The sequence below is a fragment of the Sarcophilus harrisii genome, chromosome 2 (assembly GCF_902635505.1).
Source record: "Sarcophilus harrisii chromosome 2, mSarHar1.11, whole genome shotgun sequence".
In the NCBI taxonomy this organism is placed as follows: Eukaryota; Metazoa; Chordata; class Mammalia; order Dasyuromorphia; family Dasyuridae; genus Sarcophilus; species Sarcophilus harrisii.
In genome coordinates this window covers 205,953,129-205,978,272 of record NC_045427.1, presented here as the reverse complement: position 1 = coordinate 205,978,272, position 25,144 = coordinate 205,953,129, and the positions used below count along the sequence as shown (strand labels likewise).

The following is a 25,144-nucleotide window of genomic DNA, read 5'->3' as shown; positions in this document are numbered from 1 at the left end:
CGCAACTGAGCACCTGCAGAGTTTTACAGAAAGGGCTTATTTTTTGATTACACACACATATACTATATAGATTTTCTGGTAGTGTTAATTTAGTTTAGAGGACCTGAGCATGTGGGCAATAGAGACAAGGAACAATATTCATGATATATTGTATGCTGTGCTGCTATCTTTTTAGGAAATTCCACATTGAAAATTCTGCACTTTAGCAAGCATTCGATACAACAGCACAAGATGGACACCATGGTGAAAGGGGTGAGAGGATGAGGGTGGGCATAAGAATAATAGCTAAAAAATCAAGTCCCTGATCCTAGGGAACTCAAATTCATGTTAGTAATCCAAAGCTTACATGTATAAAACTTGGGCAAGGGGAGAGAAAACAATATGAATTATCAATCAGTTACCATATTTACAATTATTATCTATTATGATTCTCACAATGATGCTTTGAGATAACACTTCTCATGTTATAACTGGAGAAACTGAGGCAGACAGGGATGAAATTACTTGGCCAAAATCATATAGCTTGTAAGTGTCTCGGGCTAGATTTGAACTCAGGTCTTTTTTATTTAAAATGGAGTACTCAATCCACTATATCATGAAAAATTATATGATAAAGAACTGGTTAAATATAATAAAGTTATCCCATATAAAATTGTTGGTAGAATATTTATATGAAAAAATGGCTTTTAGAAAACTGATTCTGGATGTTAAAATTTGCAATTTCTCTAATACAAGACACCTATTTGAATCTAGGTTCTTTGCATTGTCTTCCTACAGTGCCTATTATAACTACTTCTGGGCTAACTCAAGGGACTGCCCATTTTATTGTATTTCAAAATCTATACAATATACATCCTTTATATATACATATTTTTCCCTGAGTGCACTACAAGGCTGATCTACAAATTGTAACATCTAGACAACTTCAAACATTTTTGGAGAAAACCTATTCTATTTGGACATAAGAACTCATACATGATAGTGGGAAACAACTTTGATCATCTCATCTCTTTGATATTGATACAGCATCACAGAATAAAGTTTATCTACGAATGAATCTATCAAAGAATTTTATATGATCATAACAAATGGATTGAAAATACTTTATAGAATTTCTAAAGCTGAATTTTGTTTTGCCAATTCAAATACAAATCTAGAAATAGGTGATGTACACACAGATCACATATATAGACATAGATATAAACTGTGTGTATAAAACTTTGTTGTTTTTCAGTCATTTTTGAGTCACATTTGACTCTGTTATTATATTTGGGGTTTTCTTAGCAAAAATAGTGGAGTGGTTTGGCATTTCCTTTTCCAGATCATTTTTCAGATGAGGAAACTGAGGTAAACAGAGTGAAGTGATTTGCTGAAAATCACATAGCTACAAGTATCTGTGATTGAAATTGAACTAAGGTCTTCCTGATGCCAGGCCCAGAGCTCTATCCACTGAACCATCTAGCTGATCCATAAATTTAACTTTGGTAAGTAACACAAGATAATAACAGTAGGATATGGAATACTCTATATTTATCATTCAAATGTGTGACTGAAAATAAAGAAGTACTATAAAATCATCTATAAAACCTTGATAGTCTATTAATTAGAAAAATGCAAATCAAAAGAACTCTGAGTGTACTATTTCATACCTTATTAGACTGTTAATATGACAGAAGAGGAAAATGATAAGTTTTGGAAGGGATGTAGGAAAACAGGGACATGATATCTTCTTAGTTAATTTTCATAATAATAATAATCTTTTTTATCTTTTCTGTTCTTTCAGAATTTTCCTCTCTTTTCATATCTTAGAAAAATTCTCTGGGTGACTTTAATCTTGTGTCGTTTTTTACATGTATTTCCTTATTTTCAATCATTCTTTCTCAGCTTCATTTTTGGAAGTGCCATTTCTCATTCTACAATTAGCTCATCACATACTGAAGTGTTAGAGTTCCATTGTGCTCATTCTACTTTCATTGATAATGAGAATGAATCACTAAAAATAATAGCAAAACATTTTTTATTTTACATTTATTTGTTATCCTTCCAGTTTCACTTATAAATGCTCTTAGAAAGCTATTAATTGGTTGATTCTTTGCAAAACTTTCTGTAGGTTTGATTTCCCCTCTGCTTTATTTCTCTTATTGTGATACATCATTTTTCATAATCTTCCTTAATAATGTTTTGCAACTGGAAACTGAGTGGATACCCAATAGTTGGAGAATAGCTAAATAAGTTATGGTATATTAATGCTATGGAATATTATTGTTCTATAAGAAATGACCATCAGGATGATTTCAGGGAGGTCTGGAGAGACTTACACAAACTGATACTAAATAAAATGAGAACTGGAGATCATTGTACATGGCAACAAGATTATACGATGATCAATTGTAATGGATGTGACTCTTTTCAACAATGAGAGGATTCAGACAAGTTGCAATGACCTTGTGATGAAGAAAGCCATTTACATCCAGAGAGGGAACTGAGTATAGATCACAACATAGCATTTCACTCTTTTTGTTTACTTGTTTACTTGCATTTTATTTTTTCCTCATTTTTTTCCTTTTTGATTTGATTTTTCTTGTGCAGCAAGATAATTGTGTAAATATGTATGCATATATTGGATTTAACATATACTTCTATCATGTTTAACATATATTGGATTACTTGCCATCTAGAGAAAAGGGTGAAGGGAAGGGGGGTAAATTGGAACACAAAGTTTTGCAGAGATTAATGTTTAAAAATTATCCATGAATATGTTTTGAAAATAAAAAAGTTTTACTAATAAAAATAAGTTAAAATTAACAGTGCAAATTTAGAATTCTAAACCACGTTTGAATATACTATATATACTATATACTAATATGTTATATATAATATATACATATACTAATATGTGAAAGAAATTTAACACCACTTTGTTTTTAAAAGAACTGGGGAAATATTCTTAATATTTAAACTGAATTTATTTTCCTTTTTGGTAAATTTGTCCTGTGCAGTCTTATTTAAGTTTACCAAAAACGTGCCATACAATTTCTTTCCTATGGCTAGAGATGTCTTAATTAAGTCACAAAACTACATTAACCTACTTAGATGGAAATTTTCCCAGGAACCTCTCTTCGATTCTAACCTGAATTAGCAGAGAAGATCAGGTAATCCGGATTGATCCTTATCTTTGTTCTCTGCTGTACTTATACATTCCACAAACTTAAGACAGCCTAACTTTTCCCGTACCCCTCACACACACAGCTATTCCATGCTGAGAAATGTGATCCTGTATGGAGACATATGGTGCATCATGTTTTCATTGATCCCTGCAGCCTCAGAAGGTTCAAAGTTGTGATGAGTTTTTCACCAAAGTATGTGCTTCTCAAACTTTGTAGATTTCTCCAGGTCTGGTGATTTTGATATTCACCAGGAAAAAAAATCAGCAGTAAAGAGCAAAGGGTGTTATAAATATTCAAACACTATGTTTAAAAAAAAAGCATCCTGCTCTGAAGGACTCGGGGAAATTGGGATTCTTTCTCAAAGCCACAATTGACAGATATAGGAACCATTTGATCATGGCCTCTGAAAATCTATTGTTGAACCACGCAGAACGTATTTCCCTACAGTCATGCTGGGAACTATTCAAAGGTGGGGATTCTGTCCCAGCTCTCCTCAAAGGCTCTTAAAAGATCTTACATTTTTAAAATCTTATAAAATATTGCTTTAGTATTATTCCTATAGGAAATATTTCAAAGTCAATAAATATGAAATGGAGATGTATTCCCAGGTTTTCAGATTTTAAATACTAAAATAATTATAGCCAAGGTTCTGAGGGTTTTTCCCCCAATAGAAAGCAGCACTACCACTAAAAAGTTTTAGCCTTGGGAAACCATTCATTCCAACTCTGAAAACATTCATTTCAACAAACATTTAAGGAACTATGACTTGTAGGGATCTGCTGAGGGTTTTGAGCTATATTGGGAATACAGAGATGTAAAACCATACCACACAGACTCTGCCATGAAGTAGTTCACAGTCCACTGGGGATAGGAAAAAGGATAAAATATGTATTCAGAAAATTATGATGCAAGTTGGCACACAATAAGTGAATGAATGACAAGCTTTTTAAGTACATTCTAATTTTAGAATTTTAAGCTAAAGTGGGGTGGGGAAGCAGGTAAGAACTCTGCCAAGCATTAGGGATACAGATATAAAAGTAAGAAGTTAAACAGCTCCCACCCCATCACCACCCTCAAGAACCTTACATTCTAAGAGGCAGTTGGAACACACAGGGGATGTATCTGGGGAAGGATGTCAAAGATGAGCAGTGAGGGAGAGTATTTCATTCTAGGGACGATGGTATGAGCAATGTGATTAGTTTTCAAGGGGGAAAAAAGGTAGAAACCTGGGGACAATGGTACATACAGGGCAACAGTAGAGTGGAAAATGAGCAAGAATGGAGATGTCAGGAAGTGCCAAACAATGTCTCAGAGCTACCAAAGCATAGACTCTGGTGGCCCACTTTGTTGGATCAAACAGTAGCAGTATGGAAAGAGAGTATCATTAATACTGATAAATATTTAAATTATTCTGAATTTTCTTTTTATTATTTTGTATGTAGTTATCAGTTCTTTTGCTTAGTAGATATAACGTCCTTTTGGGCAGGGACTTTCTCACTTTGGTATGTATGTATGTATGTATGTATGTGGTTAGTACCACTTTGTGTATGTATTTTTGTATCCTAAACATTTAGCAAAATATCTGGAACTTGGTAGGCTAAAAATAGCTTATCCAATTGAATTGAATTGAATTAAGAGGACTAAACAGATTAGTATGCTAGAGATTCAAAGAGGGATGGATCATTGCTAAATAATACCTTAGATTGAAATAATAGCCTTTCACTTGGACTTTGAAGGACATAAAACAGAGATTCTTGTACTCATGTGTCATAGATCCTTTTATCTGTACGCTATGGACCCTTTCTCAGATTAATGTATCAAACAAAATATAGAGTATTACAAAAGAAATGAATTACATTGAAATATATAAAGAATTGTTTTAATGATCACAGATTCTACATTAAGAACCATAAAATAAAGAATTTTTAAATTGGTAGATATGAGTAGCAAATCATTCCAGGGTACAGAAACAATATGCCAAAAATTTCAGATAAAGGGAGAGTAGGACAAGGTAAGGAAGACCAAGAAGTCCAGTTTGACCATAATATAAAGAATATGAATTAGAATTATGTGAAATAAGTCTAGAAATATAGGTTGGAACTAGATTGTGGAAGTTAAGAAATCATCATTTTATTTGTAAGCACTGTATTTCTAAATTGAACAATAATGTTCATCAGATAGACATTTATCCCTGATGTGAATGATCGATTAGAGAAGAGAGAGACGGAAAGTAGAGATTTCAGTGATTCAAGTAAGAAGAAATATAGGAGAGAATGACCTAGAATGGGATGTGAGAAAAAAGGATGGAGAACATGTGAAATACATTGCTGAAGTACCACTGATAGGACTTGGCAGTTGATTTGGACATAAATGGGGATATAGAAGAGTTTATTCTCAAATGATTAGAAGAGTAGTACATCTTACTGCTTCAGTAGGTTTCTCTTAAAGAGCAATTAAACCCAATAGTGTTGATGGGCTCAAGACTTACATGGCCATGTAACTCTAAAACATTAAACATATGACAATTTGCTCTATCCCAGAACTGTGACAATATAAATACATAGTCTGCTCACCTATAAGAAGCTTTACTGCTAGTCTCCCTATTAAAAAAAAAGCCTTTAATTTTGTCATCTTTTGCAGCCAGAATGTAATTATAAAGCTCTCCTATATTATTTCCCTTCAGATTGCATTGTGTAAATATGTGGGTCACCTGAAATTTCTAATTCTCAGCCATTTGGCATCATTGGAAAAAATGGACCCAACAGGCAATTTCACAGATATAGGAATTCTCAGTGAGAAAACACTCTCTACTAATTCATCTCATCTCAACAGTTATGTTATGCAGTGGTTGCAACACTAGTCCTAGAGTCAGGAAAATCTGAGGTCAGTTCTAGCCTCAAACATTTATTAGCTATGTAACTTCTGGACAAGTCACTTAATCTGTTTGTCTCTATTTCTTCAACTGTAAAAATTAATTTAAAATAGCATCTACTTCTCAGGGTTGTTGTGAAAATCAAATGAGATAAGTGCTTAGCACAATGCCTGGAACATAGTAGGTGCTCAATAAATACATGTTCCTTTTCCTTTTACCCCATCCTCACTCCCAATGAAAATCATTGCCTATTTTGAAATATATAGTGTTAGAGAGTTGGCTGAAATCTTTTTCTGTTATAGTAGACCAGAACCCAGTTTCTAGGTTTCTGTTCCTAATTCCAAACTAGATCTTTAGGCACTATAGCATACTGCCTCTCTCTTTTGTCCCTGGCATTGAAAAAAATGTATTTTATCAAGCAATTTATCTCCACTTTATAAACAAAGAAACTAAAGTTGGAACTTGCCCCAAGATCACAAAATACAGTGCCAGAGCCAAGACTCTTAACTTCTGAGTTGGTACTCTTGACAAGTCAAGTCATGGTCATTTAACATATCATGACTTGCATGCTATAACTCTAAGAAAGAGGAAATATTGTACTTAATGGGATTTAGGGAAAAAAGCATGTGACTGAGTAAGGATCTAGGAAGAGAATCAAATCTCTTTATGCTTCTTCTCTTCAGTATCTAATCAGGGACAATTCAGTTTTCCTCTCTTAGGTTTCCATTTATTTAGAGTATATATAAAATCAAGTATTGACTTTGCTGGTCAAAAGATTATAGATTTACTGTTAGAAGTCACATTAGGAACAAAGTAATCCAACTTCCACATTTAACAGCTTAGGACACTTAGATCCAGAGAGATGAAGCAGCTTGCTGAAAGTCACACAGTTGCATGTCCCCAGTACTAGCATTGATCTAAGATGCTAATAAATCATCATGTTCTCTGAACTCCAAAGTTTAAATATATATTGCCAATGATATACAGAGAATTTTTTTTTCATAGAAGACCTGGAAATACAGTAGAATTTTCATGCATTTCAAAGGTCGAGCAGTTTCTCCTTTAAACTCAAATTCAAAGGCAGAGATAAAACTTGGATTATAAAATGCTGTCATTTCATACTGGTAAATTGAAAAGTTGTTGGCATAAACTTACTGTAACTAGAAATTATTAAAAAAAAAAAAGCAGGGCTCCTCTGCATCTTGTTAGTGCCGTATTATCTGTATATGTGATCTCATTAGTTAACTTTCCTCCAGTGCACACATTCAGCCTGACAGGACAGACTAGCACTGGCTGCCGTCAAAGAACCTGCCAGCACCTATTAACACTTCTCAGTTTGGCTTCAATTGAGTCTTTCCATCTTGAAAATTAAAATCATGGCCTGTGATAGAAATGTTCATGAAATGGAGCATTGGTCTTGGGACATTTCACTTTTTAATTATCTCTCATTTTGAAGATTTCCTACTGCTTACTTTTAGCCTTTCCTAACCCCTAAATGCTTGGTCCTGTCTCCCCCAATGAAAACACACACACACACACACACACACACACACACACACACACACCACATAAATATGAAAATATATTTAAGCAAGTATTATGTATGAACATGTTATTCTAAAAGTCTAACTGTCTTTTAATGTTTAAGAATATGTTTTTGTAGTATATATCTATATACACAGACAATACATAGAAGTATGTATATTTAATTGTGTGTGTGTTCTATGTGTTAATGCAGTTTTCTCCCAAAATATGTTAACTCCTTGAAAGAATATTTTTATTTTTCTCTTTATATCCTTTGTAAGTAATATAGATTCTAACTCATAATACTCTTTTCTAAATTCATTATTTATTTCTCTTTAATGTTCTCTTTTTAGTTTTGAGTGTCAAATTCTGCTCCCCACCCATTAAGAAGGAAAGTAATATAATATCAATTATATTTGTCTAATCATGGAAAATATATTTCCATATTAAGTATGGTACAAACAAATAAAAACAAATAAAACAAAAATGTTTCAATTTGCATTTTTCTATTGAAGTAGAAAGGGATTTTTCATTGAGTCCTTTAAAATTATCTTGAATCATTATATCAATCAGAATAGCTATGTCTCTCAGAGTTGATCATCATTGAAATATTGCTATTATTCTATATAATAATCTCTTGGTTCTGTTTACTTTACTCTATATCACTTCATATGGATCCAGATTTTTCTGAAACCATCCCCCTTGCCATTTCTCATAACAAAATAGTATTTGATTGCAATTATATACTATAACTTTGTTCAACCATTCCCCAATTCATGAGCATCCCATCAATCTCCAATTCTTTGCCACAACTAAAAGCATTGTTATGAATAATTTGGTACAAATAGATCCATTATCCTTCTTTTTCAATCTTTTAGTGATGCAGAGTTTGTAAGTGATGTTGCTAGGTCAAAGAGTATGAAATTCTGTAGCTTGTTAAGCATATTTTAAAATTGTCTTCCAAAATAATTGGACCAATTCACAACTCCATCAGCAGTATACTAGTCTCTTTTTTCCACATCCTCACTATCGTTTCTCATTTTACTTTTCTGTCACATTAGTCAATCTGATAAATATAAGGTGGTACTTCAGAGTTGTTCTAATTTTGATTGCTCTAATCAATAGTGTTTACAACACATTTTACATATGATTATAGATAGCTTTGATTTTTCTCCTAAAAATTGCCTATTCATATTATTTGACTATTTATCAGTTGGGGAATGGCTCTTATCTTGTTGTTTATAAATTTGACCCAGCTCCTTATATATAAGGACTTTATCAGAGACATATGCTGTATTTCTTTCTGGTTCTTGTTTTCCTTCTAATTTTGGCTACATTGCTTTTGTTTTTTGCAAAACTCTTTTAAATTTCATGTTATCAAATTATGAATTATACTTTTCTGTGATTCTCTTTATTTCTTTTTTGGGTCATAAACACCAATTATTCATAGATCAGGTAGGTAAAATTGAAACATTATTTTCTTATGTCATTGATATCTAAATCATGTACAACTATTTTAACTTTATCTTAATATACTGTGTGACATATTGGTCTATGCCTCGTTTCAAACAAACTGTTTTGTAGTTTTCTCAGTAATTGTTGTTAAATAGTGAGTTCTTGCTCCATAAACTTGGATTTTTATTTCTTTTACTTTGATTGAAATCATGATGGCTACCCCAATTTTTTAACTTTATGTAGATCTTTTCTCTGTGTTTTTTTATGGGGGAGGGTATATAAACAAATACACAAATAAAGCAAAAACAAAAACAAAACCATATTGTAAGATTCTGGTTTCTAATCTGTTCTGCTATTTGCTTCCATTTTATATTTGAGTTCCAAGATATAGTCACAATTATGATTTCTAATTGTGTATTTCCCTCCATCATATTTTTGTTTATCTTTTTGTCTTCTCTTTTTACCTTATCCCTTTTCAAAAGTCCTACTTTCTTTTCTACCCTTCATCATGCTTTGTTTTGTCCTTCTACTTCCCTATTAACCAAGATAGATAGATTTTTCCCAAATAAATGTGTGTGTACAAAATACACACATACTTACATCTGTGTGTATATCTGTAGGGATATTCTTCTGTCTTTAGACCAATTTTGATGAAAGAACTGCTTACCAATATCTCCATTTCCCCTTCCATTATAAAAAAGCTCTTCATCTTTGTCCAAGGGGCTATAAAACTCTATATACCCTTTTATTCAATGGTATCTTTACTGAGTCTGTATCCCAAAGAGATCATAAAAGAGGGAAAGGGACCCACATATGCAAAAATGTTTATGGTAGCTTTTTTTTAGTGGCAAGGAACTGGAAATTGAGTGGATGCCCATCAGTTGGGGAATGGCTGAATAAATTATTGTATGTGAATATAATGGAATATTTATTAATGTTATATAAGAAATGACTACCAAGATGATTTTAGAGAAGTCTGGAAAGTCTTACATGAACTGATGCTGAGTGAAGTCAGAAGATCCAACAGAACATTGTACACAGTAGCAAAAAGTTTATGTGATGATCAGCTGTGATGGACTTGGTTCTTTTTAACAATGAGGTGATTAAAAGCAATTTCAATAAACTTGGGATGGAAAGTGCCATCTACATCCAGAGAGAGAACTATAGAGACTGAATATGGATCAAAGCCTAGCATTTTCGCCTTTTTGTTATTATTGCTTGCTTGTTTTTTTTTCTGTTGGTTCTCCCCTCTTTTGACCAGATTTTTCTTGCGCAGCATGATAAATATGGAAATATTTAGAAGAATTGCATATGTTTAACCTATATCACATTGGTTGCTGTCTTGGGGATCCAGGTTAAGATGACAAAGGAAGAAAAAAAATAGAACACAAGATTTTGCAAAGGTGAATGTTGAAAACTATCTTTGCATGTATTTGGAAAAATAAAGTACTAGTAAAAATGAGGAAAAAAAACAAAAAGCACTTCCTTGTATCCACCTTTTTGTGAGATAATTTTCCCCATTCTTCCTCTTCTTTGTTGGGTAGGTGAGTATTAGTTATAATCACAGCAACTTTGAGTTCTGGATTATCATATTCTGAGCCTTCAACTCCTTTAAGGTAGAACCTGCCAAATCTAGTATGGTCCAGATTGTGGCTCCTTAATATTTAAATTGTTTCTTTCTGACTGCTTAAAGTATAGGAATCTAAATAAGTGCTTTTATTTTATAATTTTTTAAAGTATGATAACTAAGTTCTTTGTTATCATGGATTTCATGTAGTCTAATAATTCTTAAATTATCTATCCTTGATCTATTTTCTACATTAACTGTTTTAATTTTTGTTGGGTTTTCCTTTTCTTTGATGAGATATTTCACATTTTCTATTTTTTCATTCTTTTGATTTTATTTTATTGTTTCTTAATATCTTATAAAGTCATTAGCTTCCAGTTACCTAATTCTATTTTTAAAGAAATTATCTTCCTAATGAGCTGAGCCCTTGTTTTAGATTTCTACATTTAGCTTGGTGTGACACTGAAACATCTGAAAAGGAAATTCCTTGCAGGGGGTTGAAAGTAGAGAGCTAGATCAAATGTTATCATATTTCTTCATGTTTAACTATCTTCATCAGTACTGAGAGCCTATTCTAGCTGACAGTGATCTATTTCTAGAAGCTAGGTATGATAGTGGATGGAGTACTGGACATAAAAAACCTAAATTTAAATCCTACCTATGTAACCCTGGGTAAATTAATATCTATCTGCTTTAATTTTGTCTCCTGAAAAATGGGAATGATAATAGCATCTACCTTCGAGAATTATTATGAGAACCAAATAAGATAATATTTCTAAAGTTCTTTGCAAATCTCAAAACATTATATAAATGCCAACTGTGATTACTGTCCAGAAGGGGCGTGAATACATAGAAAATAAGCAAGCCAAATACTTCACTCTACCCTGATAGCAGTTCCCTAACTCAGACCTGTGTCTTGTCATTTATATATTTACTAAGCACCCTTGGTCATCATGGATTGTACTGATATTGAGCATATAAAAACCAAAATGAAATGATCTCTTGTCCTTGAGGAACTACCATTCTAGTAGAATAGAAATACATTACTGCTGGAATTTCAATTTCTTAATCACATGCTATAGAGAGGTCAGTTCCTACTCTGCTCTGAAGAGGATCTCAGGGTGTTAGAAAAAATACACTAACTATAACACAAAATCCAAAGCCAAGACTTTGGTTTGTAGGAAAAAAATATGAGCAGGGTCCAGAGAACATAGCTTCAAGTGTAAGATAATTCCCCAAATTGAGGAACAGGTAAGAACAGGAAAGAATAGCCAAAAGCAGTTTCCTACACTCATCAATTCCACAAAAAATATACATATTTTTTGCAAGTAAAATTTCCCTCTCTAAAATTCATATTCTGCAAAATGAGGACACAGATGGAAGTAGGATAGGGTGATTGGGGCTTTATACCAGAGCAACAGATTACAAGCATCTGAATAGTTAGTGTCCCAAAAGCTTTAGTGAAGTTTTAAACTATTAAAGCTTGAAACTGCCTTGAGACTTTTGGGATATCTGATATTTTCAGTACTTCAGCAACATAGAATCAATTGAGATTAACATCTAATTAGTGATTAGTTAAAATAGTAAGCCACTAGATGAGATCTTTTCTCACCCTGAATGATCTCTTTCCAGGTCTGGTTCTCCCTTATTCCCTAATGCCCCCATCCTCTACCTAATTTCATCAACAGTGTCCTTGGTGTATCATTGTTGTTTTGTTTTGTTTTGTTTTTTCTGAAACACATCTCCCTGCACCAAATGAACTGAGGGCAGGTTCAGTGCTTCTTTCCCATAAGCAAAAATTGCTAGTTACAATAGGAATGAATGTGAAGTACTCTGGGGCCTTAGCTGTAACATTCCAGGATTCTAAGAGCTCAGTGTCCAGTGATTAAATGCACCAGGGACTCTGACCCTCAAGAACAGCATTAGATCTACAGGAAATAGTCCCATAAGTGACCTATCATACAGGATGACTCAGAGATGAAAGAGGAGGCACCCTGTATTATTAAGGAGGAAGCAGCCATTCAAAAATAACTCCCATAAAAAAAATTTCAACCTTGGGGATCATGACTCCTTATGAAAGTCTGTTGAATTAAAAAAAAAAAGTGATATTGTAATGGCAAACATAAAGGAAAAATGTTGATCTCCTCTCATGAAGTCTAAAGCAACAAGAAAACCTTTTCCAAAGGTCTGCATTATTCTGACCTTGTATGAATCTCTGATGTAAATGAAGCAGTCTCTTGTGAGTTTAGATAATTTGAGTCTCTTACTAATAGGGCTGATTAAAGGGATAATTTTAATAGTAGTAATGGGATGGTCCTGATAGTAACAATAATAATAAATGAATATTAGATAATCATTGCTTTAGAGTCTTTTAAATACTTTATTGCATTTGAATTATAGCAACCTAGTAAAATAGGAGCTATAGCTATCATTATGCACATTTTACAAATGAGGAAACCAAGTCCAGGAAAGGTGAACTGTTTTGCTCATGATCACACAAAACCAGTCAGAGAATGGATTCAAGGCCAGATATTATCTCATCTATTACTCTGAAGATTACTGAGATAATGGTTGGAGGAAGTATGGGAAAACCGGGACACTAATACATAGTTGTTCACTGATCCAATCATTCTGGAGAACAATTTGAAACTGTGCCCAAAGGTCTATGAAACTGTATATATCCTTTGATCAACAGTTTTTCTACTGGGCCTATATCCCAAGGAAATGATAAAAGAAGGGAAAAGACCCACATTTGCAAAAATGTTTGTAGCACCCCCTTTTGTTGTGGCAAGGAACTGGAAACTGAGTGGATGTCCTTCAGTTCGGGTACTGAATAGTTATGGTAAATGAGTGTTATGGTATAAGAAATGACCAGCAGGATGATTTCAGAAAGTCCTGGAGAGACTTACATGAACTGATGCTAAGTCAAATGAAGTGAGTAAAATCAGGAGAATATTGTACACAGCAACAACAAGATTATGTATGATCAATTATGATGGACGTGTTCCAAAAGACTTATGATGGAGAGAGCCATCTGCATTCAGAGAAAGGACTATAAAGACTGAATGTGGATCAAAATATAGTTTTTCGCCTTTGTTGTTGATGTTCCTTTGCATTTTTTTTTCATTTTTTATCTGATTTTTTTGGGGCAGCATTGATAAATGTGGAACTATGTCTAGAAGAACTGCATATTAACCTATATTATATTACTTGCATCTAGAGGAAGTGGGAAGGTGGGAAGGGAGGGAGAAAAATATGAAATATGGGACACAAGGTTTTGCAAGGGTGAATGTTGAAAACTATCTTTGCATGTAGTTTGAAAAATTAAAAGCTATTATTTTTTAAAAAAGGGAAAAAAAAGTGAAGGTTGTTTTGGCTCATTTTGTAAATGATACATTTGCTGCAGGCAAATCCAGAAGTGGGGGTCTACCTAGGAGTGTCTACCCTAGTTTGAACATACCCAATTATTTAGGGAAAAATAATACATTAAAAGAATTCTGTTATTTTCTAAGGGCACATAAAAGTATTCCCATTGTGAGTAGTTTGCCTTTCTGTAAAAAATCTAGGTTTTCCAGATTACCTAATTAAAAGGAAATTATATAGTAAAACTAATGTCTAGTTTAGTTACAAGTCTAGAAAGTTATGAGTTGGCCTTGCTTTGTAACTATTGTGAGCTATACTGGCTTCAGAATTAAATGAGCCCAGTAGCTTCAGAATGTTAACTACAAGGCTTTTGTTTTTGTTTTTCTTTACAAATAAAATGCTCAAAGAGTAACAAGCATAGTATAATTAAATTAAAATTAAAATATCAGAATGGTTAATAAATAAGTACCCCAAATGTTCCCTATTAAATTTTATACATATCTAAAAGTATTGTACATCAGATTGACATATGCCATACCCTGTCAATATATCCTCTTCCTTATCTTGACCAGTTCTGATAACATACTCCATCCCATTATAGTCAAAAGGATCTGTTGAAGGAAATGGGGTTGTTTAGCCTGGAGGCAGGAGGCAGTCTTAGTCAATACAACAACCATTTTCAATTATTTGAAGAGCTGCCCTGTGGAAAAGGAACTACCTTGTTCTTGTTCTGTTTGGCTCCAAAAGACAACAAAAAGAAATAGTTGAAAAGATGTGTGTGTGTGTGTGTGTGTGTGTGTGTAATGGTATATATATGTGAATTTTTGGGGTGGGAAGTGGTTTTCTAATAATTAATGATATTCAGATGTGTAAATCTCTGCCTCAAAATGTCATGATGAGTTCTACCTCACTAAAGGTCTTTAAGTCAAAATGGGACAATCATTTGTTAGAAATATTGGCAAGAAGATTCTTGGTCACTTAGAAGCTAGATTAGATTTTCTCTGATGACCATCCCAATTCTGATTTTCTGTGAAATTCTGCTTGTAAACTATAAAATGTCATATAAAGAAAAATTCTTTTTATACTTCTAGTCTTAATGTTAACATTACACACTGTACTGTTCAAATCCAGAATTTTTAAAGCCAAAATTTGCTCTTAAAATAAGTTTCTGCAGGAGACCAGATTTTTACCATAGACACATAAACAAGCACAGAATTATACTAATCAGCCAGAATTTTGGAAAGAAAAAAAAGTCTAGGTTAGAGGACTTTCTTCTCTCCCTTACCTTTCCTCTCTTCCCTCTGAATTTCAGCATGGAAAGAGAACTTCACCTCTGAATGTGCCTTGGAGCTTGACATGAAGCAGGGCTAAGAATAGCCTTGAGATCTTAGAAGTAGGGTTGAGACTTGGCTGATGTCCCTAGGCCAGTTTGCCAACTATGAATCAATCCATTTAGCTGGGGAATTTTCTATCAGTTCCAGAAGTGACAAAGGGAAACAAAACTTTCATATCTTGTTCAGCCTGATATTCCAGAGTAAAAGCAAAAAGTCAGGAAACAGATGGGCCTGGACCTGATGGTGATCATTGGACTGCCAAAGGTCAGTGCCCTGCTGAAGAGAGGCACTCCATGGCAGGCATATATGTACAGAGAGAATTTCCTTTACTTCTAATCAGGGATGGCGGATAAAGAGTTTCCTAGAGCAGCAAATGGGTCACTACTCTGCCTAGGACTGCATAGAAAGTTTATGCCAGAGGCAACATGTGAACACAGGTCTTCTCTTTCAAGCCTAGTGTTCCATCTATTGTGGCACAATTCCTCTGTTAGTTTCACTTCTATCCTCCCTATGTCATGTTCGAGAAGGAAAGGCAATCAACAACCTTTGAGAGTAAAGCTGGCCTGGAATTGGTCAGTTAGGAGACTCCTCCCTCTCTCCTTACCTCCCTCCATTTCTTCCTCCCTCTCTCCTTCCCTCCATCTCCTTCCTTCCCTCTTTCCTTCTCTCTTTCCTTCCCTCCTTCCCTCCCTCTTTCCTTCTCTCCTTCCTTCCTTCTTTCCTTCCTTCCTTCCTTCCTTCCTTCCTTCCTTCCTTCCTTCCTTCCTTCCTTCGTTCCTTCCTTCCTTCCTTCTTCCTTTCCTCCCTTTCTTCTTTCCTGTTTCCTCTCTCCCTCCCTCCTTCCTCTCCCCTTCCCTCCTTCCTCTCTCCTTCTCTTCTTCCCCTCTCCCTCCTTCCCTTCCTCCCTCCATTCTTTCCTCTCACTCTATCCACATAAGTTATCATGCCCTTATCTACAGATGCTCTTAAAATCATTTTTTTTCTCTTTTGCACCTCTGAACCCTTCCAAGAGATCTTGCAATTTATTGACTAGATTTCTTAAGGAGCAGGCCTTAAATCAAAACCAATTTGACTCCAGCCACCACCTTAGGCCAAGCCCATTTGGATATTGCATCCTGATTGACTCAGATCAAATGTAAATTGTTATTATTTCTGCTTTGACCAGAAACATTGAGGATCTTTCCCTCCTAGACTCATTCATTCATACATTTATTATTTAGAACTTTTTTGGACTGGGTGAAAGAGAAGATTCTTTGCTTCAATTGCTGCCTTAGTTCCTCAGTTGTATGGGTGCTATCTTGATCAAACTGAAACCCGGTAAAGACCTTAGCTTAAAATGGTCCATTTGATCTCTATCTTGCCACTAGACACAAATAGCTCTGTAGGAGAAAGTGAGGCAGGTGACCTTGCATAGTCTTCTCTCACATAAATCCAATTCATTTGCCTGTCAGCATCACCTACTTCATGTCATGGTCCTTTTCAAGAATGAAGGCAAACAACAGCAATAATCCCTGAATCAATTTTCACCCCAAAATGATACTTCTTTTTTATAATTTTATTTTGTTTTTTAGTAAAGCATTTTATTTTCAAAACATATGCATGTTTAACCCTTGCAAAACCTTGTGTTCCAATTTTCCCTATTGCCTCCCCTAGATGGCAAGTTATATGTTAAACATGGTAAAATATAAGTCAAATCCAATATATACATACATATCTATAAAATAATGATAATTCTTTCAATGTATTTGTCCTCTGTTTAACATTTTGACTATGCCTATAAAGGAAAACTAATGAGTACTATAGGACATTTTGAGCTCCATGAATATGGTCCAGTGCCTCAATTTAAACCTCCCTGAATTTCAGCTTTTCATCTCTAAAAAAAGGTGATCTACTATCATCTGTAATGTTAAGGTGAAAGACAGCCCAACAATGTTAGAGTCCCCAGATTGGTATCACAGATATGGTGAAAGAATTCACAAGTAAAGGGGAAAGATTTATTATCTGCTGATAGCTGGCCAAGTTCCAAGGGAATTTACTAAAAATCATCAGCAAGAAGATATTTTATAGGAAAAAGAAAAAAAAATCAGATTCTTCAAGTTACTGGTCTGATAATTTTATGGCTTACAGATAATATTGAGGAGTAGTGGAGGTGGAGTTACACCCATTATTGAATTCTATGGCTTAGAGGTAGAATTGAGGAGTTGTCTTAGAGGTGGAGTTTCACCCCATTATTGAATGCTCAGAAACTTTATTATTGCTGACCAACAGTTTGTAACCTGACAGCCAGCATAGTTTGTGGCACTCCCAAGAGCAGGTATTCTTAGAATTATTGCTACAACCACCCTAAGAGTTACACCACATCATTAGTATCCACCTCAGAAGTTTGTTGGAAAAATCAAATCAAAGTGTGTGTGCATACTTGCATGTATATCCATATCCACATACATACATATACACATACATATGTGTATATATGATATACATAATATTTTTCAAGTCTTGAAAAGCTTTATAACTATTACAGCTATTGTTGTAATAACCTTCACAAGCTAAGAACATGGCAAAAAAAAATCTTAGAAAAAGAATGGTTATTTTGAAATGGACAACAGTGGATGTTTATTTGCAGTAGATCCCTTGTGAGTGAATGAATGAACAAATAAGAATTTATTAAGCACCTATTATGTACCTGTAAAAGACACAAGGGATACAAATATAAAAATGAAACACTCCATTCCCTTGAGGAGCCTCTGATCAGGTCAACTCGACTAATTTTTCCAACTCAACTCAAACTGCTCTTTCCAGGTTTACCAATAATCTCTTGATTTCCAAATCGAATGACCTTTTAAATCCACATCCCCCATTCATCACCTTTTTTCTCATCAATACTTTCTCCCTCAGGATTTTTCATGACACTTATCTCTTTTGGTGTCCTATTTATAGAACTCTAATACTAATAGGGGCAAACAATGCATATAAAGGAACTATGTGGTCAAGGTGAAGGAGAATCCTTCTATCTTGATTCCTAGTTTCTAAGTGTAACTCATTTCTACTAAAGTTAGCTAATTTGGCATAAACCAGGCAGGGATGTTAGATTTTGCTCCTTCCCTAGTTTTCCAGGTCCTTTAAATCAGTCAGTCAAAATATTTATTAAGCACCTAGTATTTGCCAGGCACTGAGCCATTGATGAGGGTACAAAAAGTGGCAAAAAACAGTCTTTTCACTCAAAAAGTTCACAGTCTAATGGAGAGAGGGACAACAAACAAACAAATATATACAAACATATACAAGATAAATACCCAAATAAGATGGATGAGACACTTGAGTGAGAAGGTAGGAAAGCCTTAAGAAGATGGGAAATTATTTAGGGTTTGAAGGAGTCCATGGAATCTAGGAGGTAGAGATTAATTAGAGTATTCCAGGCTTGGGGGACAGCCAGGGAAAATGCCTGGACCCAAAACAGCAAGAAGTCCAAAGTTCTTTGATCAAAGATTATGTGGTAAGGTAGAAGAAGACTGGAAAGGAAAGGGGGCTAAATTATAAAGGGACTTGAATGTCAAAAAGAGCATTTTGTATTTTATCTCAGAGGTAATAGGGAACCACTGGAATTTATTGAGAAGGGAATTTATATGGTCAGACCTTCACTTTAGAAAAATCTCTACATTCTTTGAAAGAAGAAGCAATTTGAAATTGAAAGAGCTTGGTTCATGTCCTAGGTCTGCCATTAATTAGTTCTGCGACTTTGGGGCAATCATTTCTTCTTTCCATTTCACACCCATTCTCAGAGCTGTCTTCTTTTGTAAAGTGAAATGCTTAGGCAGGAACAGTCAATATTTATTTATCACCTACTATGTTCCAAGCCATGAGTTAAGTGCTAGCTGATCTTTGTGGTCCCCTTCAACGCTAACATTCTACATTTATAACAGATCAGATCCTGATTTCTCATAGAGGTTCTGATCTGAGGGTTTTAAAAGATAGGGAAATGTTGATTTATTGATGCTATTAAAATTACACTCTATTTGTAGTAGATGTAAAAATTCCAATTTTAATCTCATTTGGCACAAACCTCCTTTTGCATGTGATATGCATAGAGTGATATGCTACTCAGTGTTTGAGATCATTTAGAGGACTGGCTGCTGGCAATTCCAGATGGTGTTCGTGACTAATGCCCTGACCTGCAGCCCACATCTGTGGGCAGGGAAGAGTAGATGGAGGCCCCCAGACCTGAGATGATGGAACACAGTTAACCATGTGTCACTGGGAAAATGTGAGTATGAAAAAAAAAAGAGTGCCAGTGTCTAGGGCAAGATTCATTTGAGGAGGTTGGTGACCCACCCTCTGGAGAATTGGACAGCTCAGTCTTTCTGTGCTCCCTCCATCATGGCCAAGGGCTGATGCACACATGGAAGCATCTCGAGTGGGCAACCTCAGCATATGGAATACACACACAGTCACAGCTCAGCAGAACTGACTCCAGAAGGAAAGGTATTAAATATTTACAAGGGTCTCCGGGATTCAAACTAATTGGAGAAAAGGCCATCAGAATTAGTGAAAAGTCTGAACTGCAGGTGCTTTTTAAATAGTCTTTATTACTTCCTAGTAGTATAGTAAATGGGAACTCCCTGTTAACAGAAGCCTTGCCAAGTAGAGGTCCCTGCTGGTTCTTACCTATAATGAAGAGATAAGGCCAATTTTCATGATTAGCATCAGACACTTAGTATGAACAATTAATGGGCTAAAGTAGTTGATGAGCCTCTTTCAGGTTGGGCAAGCCACTAGAATCCTGTTCATTCTATGAATTTGCTAAGCAGTTCTGGCTTCACAGGCAATACCAAGATAAACTTTAGGTTAGCCCATATCCAGTTATCACAAATTCCAAAGCAGTGGAGACCAAATGACCTTTTATTGCAATTTCAAAATGCAAATGGTATTTATAGATTTTTTTTTAATCCTTCCTTAGCCTTTCCAAGAATGCTTCACACTAGCAATGACAAGGGTCAGGGAGTCCAGTTTGGATTAAGTATTCATAGGAAAGCAGCTCTCTCACACTAAATCTATTGTACCCCACTTTCCCTAGAATACAGGGTGCCAAATGTATACATCCCCCAGGCATAAACAAAGATATTCAGAATGATATGCAGGCTGTTTAGGATACTAGGGGACCCTAAGAAAATGACTGCTTTAGTTTTGTATTAAATATTATATTTAGGAAAAGTGAAAACAGACAACTCTTTTGTTTTGTTTGTTTTCCCTCTTCTGCTTATAGGATTTAGAACTGGGAAGGAAATTAGACATCTATCAGTCCTTTTTGTAAAGGTGAACTAAGGTCAGTCAGGCAGAAAGCGGTAGAGTCAGAACTCATATCCATGCCTTCTACTCCAATCCTGTCCTTTTTCAAATATATTTGCCATTCTAATGATAATGTCATAAATGAGTGTTTAATAATCATAAAGTATGATGAAAGATCATAACAATCTGATTAGTTCCCATTTAGGTTTTTATTTTGTTTTGTTTTATTTTTTTTTCCAGAACCCATTCTGACATATGGCAGTATACTATAGATTGAAAATACTTTGATCAATCATTTGGGAAAACATCTGGTTCTTCCACTATAATTGCTGGTCTCTGCTATGATTTTTTTTCAGGATTCTTTATTTTGCTGTGAATTACAAACTATATTCATGTTTTTTTAATTCTAACTAAACCCTCTTCTCTTCTCAGTACTTTTCCATGACACTATTCCTAATCAAGCTATATTCTTGTCCCTTTCCAATTTGTACTCCTTGGAAAATAATATCAAATTTTTACTGTCCTCTACTATTGAATCCTTTGTTCCCTTTTTGAGTAGAAACCACACTTTGGCAAATTCCAATGTCAAGTTATTCCTGCCATCTCCACCTTTTTGTCCAATTCATATCCTGGTGGATGGAGATGGAAGAAGCCATGAAATCATGTTTATTGAGTTCACTAGAAATTTACCTTGCCTTTATCTCAACTTGTACATCACTACAGCACTAGCTACTCCTCATTAGTCAATTTCCAGTCTCAATAAGTTTTTTTCTTTTCTTTCTCAAGTCTTTACTGGTACGTCTCTTCTCTCTACAACCATCTTATTTGAGTATCTCATCTCATATTGCACTGAAAAAAAAAATTGACTTCTTTACCACTCCTCCTTAGTTAATACTACTTTTTTATGTTCTATCATTTCTCATTTACTGGATCCTTCCCTGATACCTATAAATATGTCCTTTTTTTCCTCCATTCTAAAAAGAAAAAAAATTAAACCAACACAAAAAACCTCTTCCTTGATCCTATCAGTCCCTTTAAGCTGTATATGCCCCTCCTATTCTCAGCTAGTCTCCTATAATATCAACAACAATGCTATTCATAATTAGTACCTCTACAACCTGTTTTTTTCTTTTATAAATCCTCTGAAATGTGACTTTTTAATTATCATTCAATTTAAAGTACTTCTTTAACGTTATGAATGGCGTCTTAATTTCCAAAACCAATGACCTTGTTTCAAATCACATTTTCTTTAATTACTTTGTGCCACTTGACATTGCTGATCACCTTTTCCACTATGATGCCTTCTGCCCTCTTCTTCTGTTTTTGTAACATTTTTCTATTTTGATTCTCTCCTACTTCTCTAACTATGCCATTTCAGTCAACATTCGGGTATTTTCATTTACGTAACTGTAACTATGAACATCCAAAGCCCTTTATTAGGGATTCTTTCCTTTTTTCTATATACCATCTGATTTTATCTTTTCATTTCCCACAGGTTTAGTTATCATCTTTATGGGAAAAAAAGTAGGTGATCAGGGCAGCTGCTTAGCGTAATGGAAAGAGTACCTGGTCTGGAATCAGGAAAACTCATTTCTTGAGTTCAAATTTGGCTTCAGACATTATGAGCTGTGTTAGTTTGAGCAAATAACCTAATCCTGTTTGCCTCAGTTTTCTCATCTTTAAAATTAAGTGGAGAAACCACTGCAGTATATTTGCCAAGAAAATCCAAAATGGGGTGACAAAGACTCAGATAGAAACTGAAAATGACTAAATGACAACTTATACAGATGATTCCCAAATATATAGCTAGAATTTTGATGTTTCTATCTCTGCCTCTCTCTGTCTCTCTCTGTGTCACTGTCTCTCTCTTTCATTTTCTTCTATCTATTAAATGTATCTTGAATGTATATATTTATATAAGTAGTATATTCCTCATTAGAATGGAACTGTTTTTTTTCTTGTTTTGTATTACTAATGACTAGCATGGATATTTAATAAATGGTTCTTGATTTATTGATTAATTGGAGAGCTTTACCAAGTTCTAAATTATCAGAATAATTAGAGTAATAATTGATCATACAAAGCTATTAAGACAACAGGGACTATCAAAACACAAACTCAGAAGAGGACAAAAAGATCAAAACATCTCCATACAAAGCTTCAGAGGGATACTGAATTGGTCTCAAGTCCAATTAACCTTCTTAGAAAAGGTCCAAAGGGATTTTTAAAATCAAATAAGAGAGGTAGAAGAAAATATGGGAAATGAAATGAGTTATACAAAAGAGAGAATCAACCATTTGGAAAAGGAAGAATAAAAACTGATTGAAGAAAACAATACTTTAAAAATGGAATTGGCCAAATTGAGGGAAGGGGATTGACTGAATAAATCAACTATTTTAAAAGTAGAATTGGCCAAATGGAAAAAATGATGCAAAAGCTCACTGAAGAAAATAAGTCCTTAAAAATTAAGAATTGGGTAAGAGGATACTAATGGCTCTATGAGACATCAACAATCAGTTAAATAAAATCAAAAATGAAAAAGTAGAAGAAAATATAAAATACATCATTGGAAAAACAACTGACTTGGAAAAATGGATCTAGGAGAGAGAATTTAAGACAAAGCCATGACCCAGAAAGAGATTGGACAAAATCTTTCAAGAAATTATCAAAGAAAATTGTCCTGTTGTCCTAGGATCAGAGGACAATATATTAATTGAAAGACTTCACCAAATACCTCCTGAAAGAGATATGAAAATGAAAACTCATAGGAATAATATAGCCAAATTCCAGAATTGTCAGAAAGAGAAAATACTGAAAACAACCAGGAGACAAAATTCACATATTAAGGAGCCATAGCCAGAATTAAACAGGACTTAATGGCTTCTATATTAAAGGATCAGAGAGCTTGGAATATAATATAAAAAAATAAAAGAATGTGGATTACAATCAAGAGTCAATGACCCAGTAAAATTGAGCATAATCTTAACAAAAAGATAGACATTCAATGAAAAAGGGGGATTTCAGACTTTCCTCATTTAAAGACCAGAACTGAACCAAAAATTCAGTCTTCCAATATAAGACTCAAGAGTAGTATGAAAAGATAAACAGGGGGAAAATATATATTATTCAATAAGGTTGAACTCTACATTCCTAAATTTAAAAAATGACATTTACAACTCTTGAGAACTATATCTCCATTAAGGAAATTTGAAAAAGTATATTTTGATAGAGGTATGGTTATAAGACTTTGATGTGATGATACAAGAAAAAATCAAGCAGTGAAAAAAAGATTGTACTGGCAGAACAGGAAAGGAGGAGGCAGAACAGAGTAAATGACATCTCATGAAGAGGTGCAAGAAAAATTATTTGAACATATAGTTAGGAAAAAATAAAATGCCATTTAAAAAGAAAGGAATAAATAATCCCTGCTCTCAAGGAGCTCATAATGTAGTGGAGGAAATGTTATTAAAGAACTAATGGGGAAAAATGATATATATATATATATATATATATATAGGACAATATGGAAATAATCAACAATGAGGAGATACTAGCTTTATGGAGATTGGGAAAGACTTCTTGTAGGAAATCAGATTTTATTTGGGACCTGAAAGAAGCCTTATCTGCTAGGAAACATCGATGAGGAAAGTTAGTTCTAGGCATGAGGAGCAACCAAGAAAATACATAGAGTCGGGAGCTAGAGTCTTGTGTGCAGAAAACATCAAGGAGGTGCCACTGGATTGAAGGAAAAGATGTAGTCAGTCCAAAAAGATCCCCTTCTTTTTTTTTTCAATAAAAAGCAGGAATGTGTTGGAACTAGCACATATAGCCTTATAGAACCAACTGCTAAATTTTCATTGTGATCATTTACACCTCAGAAATCAACAATGCACCAAATCAGGGCTTGGATTTTGTTGTTGTTGTTGTTGTTGTTGTTGAATATCTAAACAAGAAAAGTATGAGAAATAATAATGTTGCAAATTAAGTGTCATGTTCAATATAGTCCTCCACCTTATTCTGTTGTTAAAACATTTAGCAGCTGATATATGCGTAATTCAAATGTTTTTCTCTGTTTGCATGAGGGGTTCCTTCCTACTAAATTTGTAAATTGTAAGTTTTTTTTTTTAACTTTGCATTTGCCACCTCATAATTATTTGTAAAGTTTAACAACAAACAAACAAATATCCTAAGGAAAACATTCTATAAACCATTTGCTATTATATAAATGCTGTCACTATCATGTTAGCAATGTTGTCACCATCCACTGGTAAATTCTCAAATTTTATTATATTTTATTTATTTTTTCTTTTCTTTTCTTTTCTTCTTTTAATTCTCATACTTTAAAAGTCCAGCCTTATAAACCCTTGACCCTTTGAGTGACATCTACAGGGACATTGAATACAAGTGAAAAACTAGAGAAACTAAGAACTTTTCTTGGACTTCATCATTTAATAAAGTCTGTTCATAGTTATTACATGTGAGGTATTGTTTATGAATTATCTTCAAAACTAAAAATCAAATACCTATGATATTTATACATTTAGAAACATTTATTAATTCATTTATAGGCTGGATA

At 34.1% G+C, this 25,144-nt stretch overlaps 1 protein-coding gene across 3 annotated transcripts in view; it reads right to left on the bottom strand.

Moving 5' to 3' along the window:
* CDH13 (cadherin 13) overlaps positions 1–25,144 on the bottom strand; it is a 1,300,132-nt gene that overhangs the window by 797,836 nt on the left and 477,152 nt on the right. The window contains exon 1 of one of the 3 annotated variants that reach the window (XM_031949183.1): positions 15,234–15,278. The exons of the other annotated variants lie outside the window; for them this stretch is intronic. Within the exon in view, the coding sequence (XP_031805043.1) occupies positions 15,234–15,263 (30 nt within the window). The 5' untranslated portion in view covers positions 15,264–15,278. Of the gene's footprint in view, positions 1–15,233; positions 15,279–25,144 lie in introns of those variants that run through there. 3 annotated transcript variants of the gene reach the window in all.